Genomic DNA, 16,095 nt, shown 5'->3' on the forward strand with positions numbered 1-16,095 from the left:
TCACTTTATGAGCAACTATGAAATCTTTCTGCTGCCCATTACATATTCCGGTTTGGGTAAAGTGAGCAGATCTTCTTTTATACTTTAGCACAGCTGCAGTGTTTGTTCTATAGCAATCCCTTGTTTAGTTACATATGTTGTCTGGAATTACTCTGTACGGTAATTTATGAAAGACATTTGTAACGTGTCAACATTGTGCCTGATTCTTACTCACAGGTTATTTACTGAAAGACGCTATAGACAACCTGTCTACAAAGCATTCCTTATGGCCCTGGAAGTATCAGGTCTGAGAGCCTTTCACATGGGCTGGAAAAGCCTAATCATTACTAGGATACATTCTTTGATCCTCCCATATGGAAAGTACAGATAGCTGATCTGCAAGCTTATTCAATGCTGAAATTCCCTAAAATACTTTAAATTAGCTTTGTAGCAGAAGGATTTTTCTGCAGAAATGCAAATTAAAATCACCACAGCTCAGGACACCAATACATTATTATGTTATGGGTGGGTTTTATCCCTCTGAACAGAAATAGAAATCTTTTGACAGGTAAAACAGCCCCTATATGTGTGAATTTAGTTTGTTTCAGTATAAGGGTATCACAAGCTAAAATACATTTTAGATAAACTGTCTGTTTAAAAGTTTCTTCGTGTTTGGAAAAACAATGTCACCAAGACAAGGAAATAAGCCCTGGGTAGCTGTAAAAAATCCAACAGGGTTCTAACTCTTTCCTTCTGTATCCAGATCTAAGAAAAGTTTTGGCTTGACATAAACTTAACTATTTTGAAAGGAATTACTTATATTGGCTGTTGTCAAAGGAGAAGGACAATTGTCTGGCGCTGTCATACATGTCAGTATCACTCTGGACTGTAGAACGGAGTAAAGGGGATAACTGTAGTAAACGTTCATAATATATATGAGTAGTACTTTTAATATTATAGAAAGACTATAGAAAAAACTTTTAATTAGTTCACTGTTGTTGTAGGTCTTTATGTCTGACTAAATGAACATTAGGTATGAGGCTAGTGAAATCAAAGCTCTTGATCTCCTTACTTGCTCTGCAGCTGTAAAAATAGCAAATAGCCCTGCAAACATTGCAATGTTACAAATTAAGTTATGGCTGCAAAAAGATACACATATGTATTGCATCTGTTTATGTCATATACATTATCAGGTTGACTAGAACAAGGGTAGGCAATCTCCAGCTTTTAGGGCAGATACAGCCTAGCCAGTAGTCCGTTCCGGCCTAACGCCCCCCCTGGTCGACCTGGCCTAATCCCAGCTGGCAGGGGTCGGCAACCCGCAGCTCTTGAGCCTCTTTTTTATGCCTCCCTTACCTATTTACCACAGGTGGCTTTAACACTTCCGGGGTAAGGGGACATTCCCTCTCCTCTGTATGCATTGGAGAGTAGAGGGATTTATCTTCAGGGGTGTTGCGGGTGGGGGGAGGAGCCATCAGCGCAGGACTCGAGAGAGAGTCCGGCCTAGTGTGCCTTCTTCATCTCCTTAAATGGCCTAGTAGCCAAAAAAAGTTTGCTGATCCCTGGATTAGAATAATCTTTGCATTCTTTGTTTTCGTATCCACACATTTATTGTCTGTACTTTAACTGTGTTAGGTTTATGTAAACTTTTAACATATGCTTTAACTTTAATCTATTCAGATATGTGCATTTTGGTGGCCCCAACACATGGGAATGTGTGTATTGCGGTTCCTTTATAAAATAATTTAATAGCACTTCAAAGCTTATGTAGAGTGCACCTATTTTGAACACAGTGCATTTTGGTGTTGTGTTGGATACATGTGCCGGTTCATCCTTTTGCCATTGGGTGTCCATTGAAAATAATTAGAGTGCTATATTTCAACACGCATGCATGTGTGATAATGGAACCTATTGTTTGCTATGGCATAGCTGATCTGATATAAATCTATCACAGACCATCCATGCATGTTGACTGTGCAAAAAAGCTTATCTGGAGCAGATGTGTTTTTATATTACATGTGTGCACATTCGGGTGCCATTAAAAATGTATACATGTGCACTACAATACAATGTGACAACTTAGGGGTACAATCAGTCAAATTGTTTATTACCTTTTGAAAAAAAAATGGTGCATTTTATTTTAACAACTTCCTGTCTTTTTTTTTTTTGTTGTTGCAGGTCCAGCATGTCTGGACTCCACCTAGTAAAGAAAGGCCGAGAACACAAGAAGCTTGACCTTCATCGAGACTTCACAGTTGCCTCTCCAGCAGAGTTTGTGACCCGGTTTGGTGGTAATCGCATCATTGAAAAGGTATGCCTACTAAAATAAGTAGCCAGGTCCAAATTTTGGGAAATTCATGTTTGTTTTTACCAGATATTTACTGGAAATCCAGGCTAGTGGCAAAAACAAAGCTGTATCTGTTATATTTAAATTATTCCACATTCCAATATATTTTTAATTCTGTTTAGAAACGCCTGTACTTTGTTCACAAAAATAAAAAATAAAAAAACACATTAAAGGTTAGCACTTTACAGTGTTGGGTTCCAGCTTCAAATTTTTGCCAGGACACTATCTCCATGGAGTTTGTATGTTTCTCCCATGTTTGCGTGGGTTTCCTCTGGGCAATCCTAAAACATGCAGTTAGGTTAATTGGCTTCCCTTCAAATTGAACTGAGATTATGTAATGACATGACTATGCTAGGGACATTAAATTGTGAGCCCCCTGAGAGACAGTTAGTGATATGACAATGGACTTTGTAAAGCACTGCGTAATATGTCAGTGCTGTATAAATACTGTGTAATAATAATAAGCCGTACAACATCCATATAAAGTGGTTACTATTACTTTTCGCATTTTCCACAAATTATCCCATTATGTTGTTGATCAATTTGGAATGATGCTACCTATATAACAACGGACAGTCCTGGAAACATGGCAAACAGCGGAGAGAAGTTTACATGTCATCCCTATACCCAAACATACCAGTGAATACATTTTATGGTGTCTCCTGTAGGTAGAATGCAGGTTAACTTTAAGGATTATCTTTGTTAAAAGAATACACAGTAATTGATTGTCCCAAATTAAATCCCTTTTGTAAGAATAAGAAAATACAGAAAATGAAGCCTAATCAAGGTATTTGAGGACAAGGACAATAAAAAGCTCTATTCTTTATTCAAGCTACTGAAACAAATGTTCTTTGTGTAAATGCAGGAGAAGCTCTCCCTGCTATTGATGGTCAAAGCAATTATCTGGAAGATACTGATAATTTACCTGGTCATGCACATTCCGACCATTGTATAGTCACTTCTTCAGATTTGTGGCCTTTCTAGTTTGTAGGGGGATAGAAACTTTAACAAATGAAGGGAGGATTTACCACTGTAGCCTTTTGTTAGTATTAGTACCACCACAAATTTAATAACTCTGCTGATTGCATAACAAAAACAGCATTTAAGTGTATGAAGCAAGGTAACAATGTATTTTTTTCAAAATTGCTAATCTGTTATTCACAGGTACTTATAGCAAATAATGGCATTGCAGCAGTCAAATGCATGCGCTCCATTAGGAGATGGTCATACGAAATGTTTCGAAATGAGCGAGCAATACGGTTCGTGGTTATGGTTACCCCAGAGGATCTCAAAGCTAATGCAGGTATGTAAATGAGCCCAGAAATGCAATACCAAGGTTATGATGAGTTGATGGAAAGGAAGAAGAAAAAAAATCTGATGTATTTTATTTTGTCTGTTTGTCCACCTTTTGTGTTCATAATGAAATGTAAGGGAAAAGCTGCACCAGATTTGGAAATATGTTAACAGAATCTGTTTTTCACATGTCTTATATTTAGAGTATATCAAGATGGCTGATCACTATGTGCCAGTCCCAGGAGGACCAAATAATAATAACTATGCCAATGTAGAGTTGATCGTTGACATTGCCAAAAGAATTCCGGTTCAGGTAAAGTTTTCTCTATTGATATAAGATTTATCCATATTTATTTTACTTTGATGTTTTAAAACAGTAGAGATTTTTGGGTAGCTTGAAGAATTTATTTTTTATATGTGATTGATAAATACAGTTACCGGTGAATAAGGTGTTTTGTATTAGGGCAGTACCTTTTCTAAGTAACAATAGCAAAAGCAAATCATTATAACAGCTTAGAAGATGCATTTAGCAATAATTAGTTTTTTTCGCTAATCCATGTTTTTCCGTACTATAGGCTGTGTGGGCTGGATGGGGCCATGCCTCAGAAAATCCAAAACTTCCAGAACTGCTGCAGAAACAGAACATTGCATTTATGGGTAATGCTACCGAATCTGAAAATAAAACCATAAGTCCTACTTTACAGTTGATTGATGAAACGTAATATTTTGTTTGCCTATTTATACAAGTTTCTATAGTTTTTAAAAGCAAAATGGTTTACTAATCTTATTCTTGCTAGTTCAATTTTTGCTGATTAGATAACTGTTAATATGCAGAGGTAATATTAAGAACTTACATTTATGGATGTTGCTTACCTGCATTTGATGCATTTGGGAAGCATGTTTTCAAAATCACTAATTTTATTTGAGCAGTATTCATGGCAATCTAGAAACTGCATTTGAACTGCTTTATATTGTTCTGCCTTTCTTTGGATTTGGTATGTCCCACTGAGGTGTGTTCAACATGCTGTATTTGGCATTTAAATCATCTTTAACCAGAATATTTTTCTGTATGTACCTTGATTTCAAGTAAAACTTGTAAATTGCTTCAGAAGTTAAGCATTGGTAAGGATTGGAAAGTGTCTTAGCGGAGACATGAATGATGATAAAATCCTGACTAAGGTTCCAATCCTTGACAATTCTACTACAAATAAGAAACAATAATAATATTTTGACATGTTTTTGTTTTTAGGACCCCCAAGCCAAGCAATGTGGGCATTGGGAGACAAAGTGGCTTCAACTATTGTTGCTCAAACTGTAGGAATCCCAACCTTGTCATGGAGTGGAGATGGTATGACGTGTTGTTTTTTTAGTGCTACCTAGACTCTGTGCTATATGTTTTTGTAATAATATATTTTGTTTTAAAGGTTATTCTGCAGTTCTGCTTTTACTGAACTAATATTTTTGATGCTCTAGGTCTAGTTTTAGAATGTAACACAGAAGACAAACAGCAGCAAAGTAATATCTGTGTGCCCCCTGATGTTTATGATCGTGGCTGTGTAAAGGATGTGGATGAAGGTTTAGAGGTAAATATAAAAAGATCATATGACCTTGTTCACATAAATAATTTGCAGATCATTTGGTAAGCATTGATGAAGCCTTTAAAGCACCATTTAGCAAATTAGCAAGTTACATAAAGTACAGGTGGTGAGCAATAGGGAACGCAGGCAATGGAATGAGGTGGTGGTAATTAGAATAAAGTAAAAATAGGGGGTAGGGAATAAGGAATGTTTAGTGTATACTACGGAATAAAGCTGCATTAATGCACATTGGTTGTTCCTGAATGTACGTAGCTTTATGTGGCACTTTTTCCAAATAACATTGGAAAAAGTGCCACATAAAGTTTTTAGCTACATAAACACCTATAGTTGATATGCAATGAAAAGAAAGCATTGTGCAATTCTAATTTGTCTTGGTGTACTAATTTATAAAATGGCAGAGACCTACACACGTAACCAAAAGAAAAAAAAACCTTTATGTAAATTGATCTCACAGTTAGGTAAATACCTGTTACCTTTTCAGCACACTTGTGTACAGTTTGTCAAGTAGTTTCTTTCCTGGAAAACTGTCAACTGATATATTGTCTGTCAAGTACTTTGCATAGTTTCCACTGCAGAGTGCTGCTGAAAGATTCCTGTTAGTGCCATCATGATATGGAAGGAGTGGTAATGAATTCTTCAAGAAGTCTGCCGTACTCTAGGATTTCATTTTTGTGTCTGTGTTTTCTAAAACTACCTTTGTATTGCCTACTGGCTTTTCAGATTTCTGGGCTTAGGAGAGCAATCACTTTAATGATTATTAAAGGGAACCTGTAAGCAAAACAAAATGTCACTCAGTTGCTGTTTTCATACTGAGGAATACGAAAGATTGATATTTAAATTTATTCTACTCTTAGGTAAAAATACATTATTTTTTTAATTAACACACAATGAATATGAACATTATATGAAAACATAATTATCAAGATGCTGGTTGTCTGGTACAATGAGTGGCTAAGTTCAATAAAGTTTAAGTCAGTGACCTGACCTTTCCACAATGGGTACCAGCCAAGCTTTGGGTTAGACATACCCCAAAGACACCACAAACCTTTAAAGATCAGCCAGTAGCATATCGTAAATCCAAAAAAGATATGGCATAACAGCACAATTTCCAACGGTGGCTTAAAACTAATGTGTTGGTTCAGACAGAATACATAGAGAAGGCTCCAGGTGGAGCTTTATTTTGCCTGGAGCTATGAAGTAGTCTTAAATAAGCACCAGCGTGGCAGCTGTTTCCTTAAAAAGAACAAATAAAAAAAATTGTTTTGTCTGTTTACAAAAGGGTGACATCAATTAAGAAAATTGCAGTGATATAAATGAGTTGACAAAAAGCACCAAAATTCATGGCATGGCTTATTTTAAATAGGGGAAAAGGGAAACACTAAATCTAACTTGTTTTCTCAATAAAAAGGGCTAAGAATGTGATTTCTCAACTTTACTACCTATTTAATGGGTATGATAAAGAACAGTGTTATAGTGGTATTTACCTGTATTGTTTTGTATCATGTAATTTCATGTTCATTATCTTACAAAATCTTATGTTAATTTTTTTTTGTAAGTAAAATGACCTAAATCAATTATTCTTACTCTTTTTCAGTCTGCTGAGAGAATTGGGTACCCAGTAATGATAAAAGCATCTGAGGGTGGAGGTGGAAAAGGTATTCGCATGGCAGAGCGGGCAGAGGATTTCCCAAATCTTTTTAGACAGGTGAGATCCTTGAAATGCTGATAACTTTTCATCTGATTCAGGCGATGGAGAAGTTACCACAAAAATTCTGATCAATGCTATATACTTTTCTATACAGATATATTAACACTTTTTCATTATGAACTGTTGTGCACAAAGTGGCTGATAAAGGTATACCCTTAAAATCATTTTGTATAGGATATCTTTGTATTAGGTTAATCCTATTTTATATTGGGCTGTTGGTAGAAATCCTAAATATGAATTAATTTACTTCTATCCTAATAATTTAGGTGCAGACAGAGGTGCCTGGATCCCCCATCTTTGTGATGAAGCTAGCTCAACATGCGAGACACTTGGAGGTCCAAATCCTGGCAGATCAATATGGAAATGCTGTGTCTCTCTTTGGGCGTGACTGTTCCATACAACGACGGCATCAAAAGATCATTGAGGAAGCACCAGCCACTGTTGCTGCTCCTTCTGTGTTTGAACACATGGAAAAGGTTGGTAAGATCACTGTATTCTTGCAGATGGAATTTTTTGGGATAGCCAAATGCAAATATAGGTTCTAATATATTATCAAAATGTTGCACATTTCCAAAACCAATAATGATCTTTGAAACAAACTTATCACTGACCTTTCTAGCTGAAGGCACTGCGGATGGGTTTATTCCTAAATCTCTGACGTATTTTCTAAACCAGCTCAGCTCACCCTGCTTTCCCTAGCCTAGCAGTGAGTTTGCAACATTCTAGCTTTCTGCTATTTAATGTAACAAGTGCAGACCTTTCACTCTCTGGTTTCCTTGTGAATGTGATTTTGTTTCTTTTTTTCAATGTTAACCATTTCCTTTTGGCCATTTTAACCAACCCCCATCCTTCTGCTCTCATTACTGCATTGACATTATTGCCATGACAGAAAAAAAATGCGAAATTGCTGTGTTTGTTGCAAACCTAGAGTTTATCCAAACTCTACAAAAAATGTAATATATAGCGGCTTACCAGTCCTACCTTCCTTGTAAAACACTTTCTATTTTAAGGATGCAACAACCACTTACCGTATTTCATACCAGAGCAGTATTGTCACTCTAGGACATAAAGCGTGTGAAAACTACATAACAGCCCTCCCCCCCACCTTCATCTACATACCACATGGTGCGGTGTTCTGTTGGATATCTTTACATAGGAACACTGCACAGAAATATAGAGCTCGCTTCTGCAATGATCGATATGTAGTTTTTTGCACTTATCGAGCAAAGGACTGTTTGTGTTACTTTATAACTACCAGGTGAAAAGTAAGCAGATTTGGGGTTCTGCATACATTTTAAGGTAGGCATGCGTTACAAAAAGAACATAATCCAAAGCTACCCTAAAAAAAAAAAAAAGATTTTAAAAAGTTTTTTTTTTTTTTTGTTCCCTGGCTTTTATGCTGTTCCTTTGGCTTTATTTTAATGCTGTCTAAGCAACCGACCTGAATAAGGTATAAAGATAGGGAATGTTGATATTTTTCTGACAATCAGACACAGCTAAGCGACTCACAAGAGGCAAGCAATAGCAACCAGTAGATTTTTTATAATTGAGTAACTCCAAAGAGTTGTTTTGTGGTTTTTGGAAAAACCTCCACCCACCCCCAGAATAAATTTATTTCACAACATAAACATAAACACGCGGGTTGCCGGCTCCTGAAACTCCTCTTGCTGTGGCTCCCCTATTTACTGCTGCCGGTGTTAACACTTCTGCCGCTGGGGTAACTAGGGAATGCCCCTGAAGAGAAACCCATCTCCTTTGTAATGCATACGGAGGAGAGGGATTTCCCTTTAGGGGGCGTTCCTGGTGGGGGCCGGAGCCATTAGGGCAGGGCTCGAGAGAGAGTCTGGCCTAGTGTGCTCCTGCCCACCCCTGAAATGGCCTAGTGGCCACAAAAGTTTGCTTACCTCAGGTTTAGAGTAACTTGGCATCCCATTATGGCCCTAATCTATACTTATACGCTGCCAAAGACAAATTACGTTATGCCACATCCCCTTAATCAAACATACACCTCCACAATTTAAATAATAGAGGGTATTTCTAAGGCAATAATTCGAACATCTTTGTAACAAACATGTGGCAGATTACATTGTGACCTATATTTTTCCTACACAAATACATTTATGCATATAACTAGACTGATAAAGTAAAAGGATCTATTTCCTTTTCTAAGGCTTTGTATAAAACTCTTTTTTCAGTGACCTAACAGGTCAGAAAACCACCTCCTCTGTGCCTAAATCGCCTAAATGTGATAGTTTCCTATACCTAGATATTTATTTATAGTCATTGCTCATCTCTTATGTACTGTAAAACTTTTTTTTGTAAATGTCCTTCTTCCCTTTTAACAGTGTGCAGTCCGTCTGGCTAAGATGGTTGGCTATGTTAGTGCTGGCACAGTGGAGTATCTGTACAGTGAAGATGGCAGCTTTCACTTTTTGGAACTGAATCCAAGACTTCAGGTTGAACATCCCTGCACTGAAATGATATGTGACGTTAACCTTCCTGCTGCTCAGTTACAGGTATGACAAGGGGGTAGCCGCTTGCTATTTCCTAAATTACCATATACACTAAGTTATGTGACAGTATTTTGACCACCTAAACTTCTGATGCTGTTTTCGTGTTGTATTAAATTTATTACTCGAGATAATCCAGGATAACCAGTTCGTTAGGATGGGATGCCAGATTTTGGTGCTAAAGTGCTTCAGTATTGTCTGGTAATTGCAAGTGGTGGGACTTAACACAGGATGGAAAAATATTATTCAGTTTGAAACTAAGCCTATTTGTTTGTTTTTTCTAAAGCAGCTATTAGCCGGAGTAGAAAAACCTGCCCAGGGGTCTCTGCAGAGGTATGAGACAACCTGCAATCAGCAAAGTTAATGCTGCTTCCTGATTGGGGAATTTTGGCTCTGGTTTATTAAGGGGGCGTGTCAGATCTTTGCAGGGAAATCACTTCTTTGTCACAAAATTGAGAAAAAAAAAAAACTGTGGCTCAAGAAAACTAGTTGTAAGACATTGAACATATTTTAAAGCTCAAGTTGCGCCCTATTCATCTGGTTGCCTGTGGTTTGAAATGGAACTAAACTGCACAGAAATCTTGAGGAAACATCTGCACTACTGCGTTTAATAGGTGTTTCCATGAATGCATTTGCATAACAGTTATTTGTTTTTGTCTGGCTTTGGGGAAACTACTTTAAAAAAAAAAGTAAAAATACAGCTCTGTAAATTTGCTTGTGGAATGTTTGATTTCTCATATATTGAGCCTGTTTGTTAGATTTTAGAACTGCATCACTGAAATTGACCTTTATGAAAATCAGTGGTAAGCTAATTTTTGTGAATCCAGTATAGTTATTCAGGTTATTTTTTAGGCTGCGTATACATGTCAAATCATTATTGCCGAAGACAGCCGATCATTTTCGTCTCTGACAAAAATCCGACTGTACAGTCATCCCCCAGTCTTGTTCTTCAATCTTCTATGACGGATTGCTGAATCACTGATCAGGCTGTTTAATCTTACATGTGTACAAATATTAAGTTGGATACATGTTTTGATTATGCTGTCTTTGTTTTTAGAATTACTTAGTCAATACTGTTAAAATAATGGGGATGTTTTTATGTTGATTTTGCTTATATTCCAATTTGCAAGCTGTTTTGCCATTACCATATAGTTTTTTTTGTTTGTTCATTTAGATATCCATGGGAATCCCACTATACAGAATAAAAGACATAAGAGTGTTGTATGGAGAGTCACCTTGGGAAGATTTCCCAATATGCTTTGAGAATCCTGCAAACACCCCAAACCCGAGAGGTCACGTCATTGCTGCAAGAATAACAAGTGAGAACCCTGATGAGGTATGAATGTGCTGGTGACCCCAGTGTTACTCAGCATTTCACCAGACTATCAATGTCTGCAGCAATTATATTGTTTTCATAAAAAATGTGTGCAAATCTTTATACACTATCACTAGAGATTACTGGTTCTCTGTCTTTTCAAAAGTTCCATTTGTTAAAGCAGAATAAACTATGAATGCTGATACTACTCAATCTGTTATTTTCTGTTTTTTCTCCTCCAGGGTTTTAAACCCAGCTCAGGGACCGTACAGGAGCTCAATTTCCGAAGTAGCAAAAATGTGTGGGGGTACTTTAGCGTGGCAGCCGCTGGCGGTCTGCATGAATTTGCTGATTCTCAGTTTGGACATTGTTTCTCCTGGGGAGAAAATCGCGAAGAGGCTATCTCGTTAGTAATGACAACCAACTCTCTCTCACTTTTTTTTTTTTCTTTTCATCTGTAATGTTCCCTATGGCTGGGTCTACATGGACGTTTTTAAAAAACCATGTAAAGTTCCTTTTGCTTTTATATGCGTTTTTATGCACTTTTATTAGCGTTTTAAAGCTTGCCGTTAAAATGCTGGAAAATGCCTATGGCCCCGTTCCTATCGTGTTTTACCGCGTTTTTAACTAATTTGCATGTTAAGTGCTCCAAAATGCGGGAAAACGTCCCATTGAAATTATTGGAAGCGTTTACCCGCGTTAACCCAGCATTTTAATTTTTGAAATATTGCAAGCAACGTTTAAGATAAATGTCATAAACGTGCCTTAAGGAAATGTCCTGGTGTAGATTAACCCATTGTAATGCATGGGGACTTCAAACAAGGGCTTTAAAAGCCTCAAGTTAAACGCTTGAGAAACAGTCCGTGTAGACTAAGCCTAAATGACAGCATTTTTACCGTGTATATTTAAACTTCTAGTTTTATTGTGAACCATACATTTTATTAATAATGTATTTTCTGCTAAAGAGAAAGGACCTAGAGAATTATTTTGATTAATAATATTCTTATAATAATATATTATAATATTAATATTTTAAATAATAAATACTCTCATGTTCCTTTGAGACAGGAAATAAGCTAAATTTAGTAATAAAGGACATATAAAAATATATATATCACAAGCTTAAAATGTTTTTATTTTTTTGTGTATGTATTTAGTAAGGAATGTACCTAGAGGAAACAATACATCCATGTAGCTGACGTGTTTTCTGTATGTTTTAGGAACATGGTTGTAGCTCTTAAAGAGCTGTCTATAAGAGGAGATTTCAGGACAACAGTGGAATACCTCATCAAATTATTGGAGACTGAAAGCTTTCAAAATAATGAAATTGATACAGGATGGCTGGATCATCTAATTGCTGAAAAAGTTCGGGTAAAGTCCAAACATCCCTGTAATTGTAGATGAGCTTAATTAAAACCAAAAATGTGTTTTGTAAAATATGTGTTGATTTGAGGTTTTTGTGGAACTGATAATGTGTCCTTGAATCTTTGTACAACCAAGTTGCTCTGTGTTTAATATATTCATGTGTATAAACAAGATTTAACTTTCTTTCTTTTCTTAATTTGTTTTTTATTTATTCTATTGTTTTTAACTTTGTTGTTTTGTTTTTAAGGCAGAGAAACCAGATACAATGCTTGGAGTGGTCTGTGGGGCTCTCAATGTTGCAGATGCTTTATTTCAAACATGTATGAATGAATTTCTTCACTCTTTAGAAAGGTATGTATGTAATACCTCATTCACTGTACTGTGTAAGGTGTTGCCCTCAGGAAAAATGTTTTAAGACTATACAATACCACTCTATTCTCAGTTCTGTAACACAAGGAGAGATGTTAGGAAGTTAACAGATGTGAAATGGGCATGGTTGATAACACTGCACAGAACACTAGATTTCTGACCTGATGAACAGCTTTTCTGACACTTAATAAATTATTATAAAAAAGAAAGGTATGGATTTTCCGTGTACTGACCTGTCAACCTCATTCCATGTTTCCAGTGCTCTACAAATATTTGTAATTTGAAAAAAAATTTGGAATAGCACAGTGTGGAACTAGGAGTGATGTATATCTCTTCTATTTTTTTTTTTTCTCTGATTAATGGGCAGCATGGTGGCTCAGAGGTTGGCCCTCTGGCTTTTGCAGTGCTGGGTCCCAGGTTCGAATCCTGGCCAGGACACTACCTGCACGGAGTTTGCCGATTTGTGTGGGTTTCCTCTAGGTACTACAGTTTCCTCTTACAATCCAAAAACATGCAGTTAGGTTAATTGGCTTCACCCAAAATTGACCTTAGACTGTGGTATAGATATATGACTGAGGTAGGGACAGCTAGTGATATGATTATGGACTTTGTGAAACGTTACGTAATATGTTGACGCTATATAAATGCTGTGTAATATTAAAAATAATAATAAAATGTAGTTAGTTTCATAGCAGTAGGTAGTAATTATTGTTAAAGCTGATAGATTTTTGTTTTCCAGAGGCCAAGTCCTTCCTGCAGCTACACTATTGAATATTGTTGATGTTGAACTTATCTCTGAAGGAGTGAAATACACTCTAAAGGTAAAAAAGATCTGTGGAGCTTGTGTTTTGCTTAGTAGGTAGTTAAGTTGTTTGTACTAAAAAACTGTTATGAGCAGAAGCTACACTGATCCCTATGCCAGTACATGTAAAAACGTATCGACATATTGCAAAACACTCAACGGCTGGTTACCCGAGGGCTCTAGGTTTAAATGCAAAGCACTTAAGGTTTCTAATTAGGCAATATCTACAATTACCAGAAATACCTAGGGAAAACTCAATCAACCCAGTATAAGACCAAGTCAGGTACATTTCTGAGATATCATTCTCTCTCTTTGTTCTTACTGACTTTTTTTATTCATTGGTTTTCATTTTTGTTAGTCCCCTAGTCATTAATACTACTGTATAGTAGCATGAGGTGGTACCTGCAGCCCACAGAGGTAGTCCAGATCCTGCAGGATGGCATATGTGCCATTGCAAAAAGGTTTGCTACCAGGAGACCCACATTTACACAAGGAGAGCAGGACTGGCCCATAGAAGGGCAACAACGTAGCATCAGATCAAATTGGTATAGCATCAGGTTTGCCATTGGTGTCATGTTCTCTTCAAAATTGAGAGCAAGTACACATTGAGCATATTATATTTATGTGAAAGAGTCAGCTGAGTTTTTCTTTATCAATTTTTGTCAGTGAATTATTGCAGATTTTTACTGACGTGAGATTCATTCCCAGAGTTCAGCATTTTGTCCCTGGTTAATATGAAAATAATTGGGGGGGAAACTGTAATAAAGCCTTAGCTGTCTTTGGCTTGATAACAAAATGTTGTCAGTCATATTTAATAATGTCCTGTTTATGTATTTTGAGATATCCAATATTGTTCTTAAGTTATCTTTGCTAATTATAAAATGGTTGCTTTAATGCAGGTTGCCCGACAGTCGCTAACAACCTATGTGATCATCATGAATAACTCTCACATTGAAATAGATGTGCATCGGCTGAGTGATGGCGGACTTTTACTGTCCTATGATGGCAATAGTTATACTACCTATATGAAAGAGGAAGTGGATCGGTAAGTTTGGGGCTTTCTTTTTGTTTCTCTTTTTGAAGATTTTTTTTCACTTCTTTCCAAAGCATATTCTAAAGTTCAGGTAATTATTATACTGACTTGATGTAGTCCATTTTAAAATCCAAAAGATTTGGACCTGTTAAAAACTTATAATATATATATATTTACATTAAATTGACAAATATTTATTGCATTTACAGGGAATCTGACATAAACATTCAAAGTTAAAATTATATTAGTTTTTGAGACCTGGTAGTGCTCCTGGTCCCTAAAGGTTTTATTATATCATATAGAGCACTACTACACAAAAAAATAAACATAGCTGATGGTCCTGTTGTCTTGCCAATATAAGTCCTGATCAATATCAGTGTAAGAGTATGCTTAACAAATAGATAAATAGTACAAGCATTTTTATTAGATGTTGGACCTTCTGGACAATAGAAGTTCATGACTAGTAACAGTATCTATTGCATAGGGAGTTACAGAGCAGAAACTGTGCAGAGATTCAAAAGCAGGCTTTAGTATATTTGGCTTAAAGATATCTGCTTTGCTATGAGTAGTGGGAATATGTACCCCACCACTGTTTGGAATCACAGCTAATCAAAAAGTATAGGTGTGCCTCGTGTATTTGTTGTCTGGCATGTTTGTACATATTAGCATGACACAAATATTTATTTTGCAGGTATCGTGTCACAATAGGTAACAAGACTTGTGTTTTTGAAAAGGAAAGAGATCCCACAGTTTTGCGTTCCCCCTCAGCTGGCAAATTACTGCAGTACACTGTAGAAGATGGCTCCCATGTTAATGCAGGAGATTGCTTTGCAGAAATTGAGGTATTTTCTTGATAAATCTGTCTTGCACATTTGACATACCTGCTTACCAAAACAATTATTGTACATATTTTTGTATGAAAGAAATCCAAGTGGCAGGTAGGTTTATCAGCTTTGTTATCCATTTGAAGTTTTTGTAGTTAGACTACTTCTTCTTCTTATTATTATTATTATTTTTAATCCTAATACAATGTTTAGCATACTGCAGAAGCAAAAGTAAAATAATTAGGGTGGTTACATATTAATTTTAGCTACCCAGAAGTGTGAAAAACATGATTTAGGACACCATGTACTGGGCTGTTACCACAGGGCAGTGCTATGAATGGAGTTTTAGCTATGTTTAGTAATTCTTTTTCTGTGTGCTAGGTGGTATTCTAATCCTATGTATTATGTTGCAGGTAATGAAGATGGTGATGACATTACTGGTGCAGGAGCCTGGCCATATTCACTATGTGAAGCGTCCTGGAGCTGTTCTAGAAAGTGGTTGCGTGGTGGCTCGAATTGATTTAGATGACCCATCCAAAGTTCATCAGGTAGCTGATATATATGGACAATTATTGTTACCCACCATACAATTTATGTTGTTGCTCATATAAAAAAGTACTGTTTTCAGACTTTACTTGGATTTCATACTGGGTTCATTAGGCATCTTTTTTTTGTACATGATTAAAACAGTTTCTTCTCCTGGCATATAGACAGAACTGTATACTGGAGAACTCCTGCCTCAGCAAACCATGCCAATCATGGGAGAGAAGCTCCACCAAATCTTCCACAATGTGCTGGAAAATCTGATTAATATCATGAATGGATACTGCTTGCCTGAACCATATTTTGCAAACAAGGTGAGTAAAACCAAAGTAACAGTATTTATTTGAAAGTAAAAAAAGGAGGCAACTGTTCATTTATTTATTACTGATTTCTTTAGCACCCAATAAAA

At 36.5% G+C, this 16,095-nt stretch overlaps 1 protein-coding gene across 6 annotated transcripts in view; it reads left to right on the forward strand.

The window, feature by feature from the left end:
• Positions 1–16,095, forward strand: part of ACACB (acetyl-CoA carboxylase beta) — a 62,137-nt gene that overhangs the window by 17,761 nt on the left and 28,281 nt on the right. For all 6 annotated transcript variants that reach the window (XM_072415362.1, XM_072415365.1, XM_072415363.1 and 3 more), the window contains 18 exons: positions 2,158–2,290; positions 3,491–3,629; positions 3,823–3,932; positions 4,195–4,276; positions 4,869–4,967; positions 5,093–5,202; positions 6,812–6,922; positions 7,192–7,401; positions 9,271–9,441; positions 10,610–10,771; positions 10,993–11,156; positions 11,971–12,121; positions 12,363–12,466; positions 13,224–13,305; positions 14,186–14,331; positions 15,011–15,161; positions 15,557–15,691; positions 15,854–16,000. In XM_072415362.1, the coding sequence (XP_072271463.1) occupies positions 2,158–2,290; positions 3,491–3,629; positions 3,823–3,932; positions 4,195–4,276; positions 4,869–4,967; positions 5,093–5,202; positions 6,812–6,922; positions 7,192–7,401; positions 9,271–9,441; positions 10,610–10,771; positions 10,993–11,156; positions 11,971–12,121; positions 12,363–12,466; positions 13,224–13,305; positions 14,186–14,331; positions 15,011–15,161; positions 15,557–15,691; positions 15,854–16,000 (2,407 nt within the window). The remainder of the gene's footprint in view (positions 1–2,157; positions 2,291–3,490; positions 3,630–3,822; positions 3,933–4,194; positions 4,277–4,868; positions 4,968–5,092; positions 5,203–6,811; positions 6,923–7,191; positions 7,402–9,270; positions 9,442–10,609; positions 10,772–10,992; positions 11,157–11,970; positions 12,122–12,362; positions 12,467–13,223; positions 13,306–14,185; positions 14,332–15,010; positions 15,162–15,556; positions 15,692–15,853; positions 16,001–16,095) is intronic.

The sequence above is a fragment of the Pyxicephalus adspersus genome, chromosome 6 (genome assembly GCF_032062135.1).
Source record: "Pyxicephalus adspersus chromosome 6, UCB_Pads_2.0, whole genome shotgun sequence".
NCBI lineage: Eukaryota > Metazoa > Chordata > Amphibia > Anura > Pyxicephalidae > Pyxicephalus > Pyxicephalus adspersus.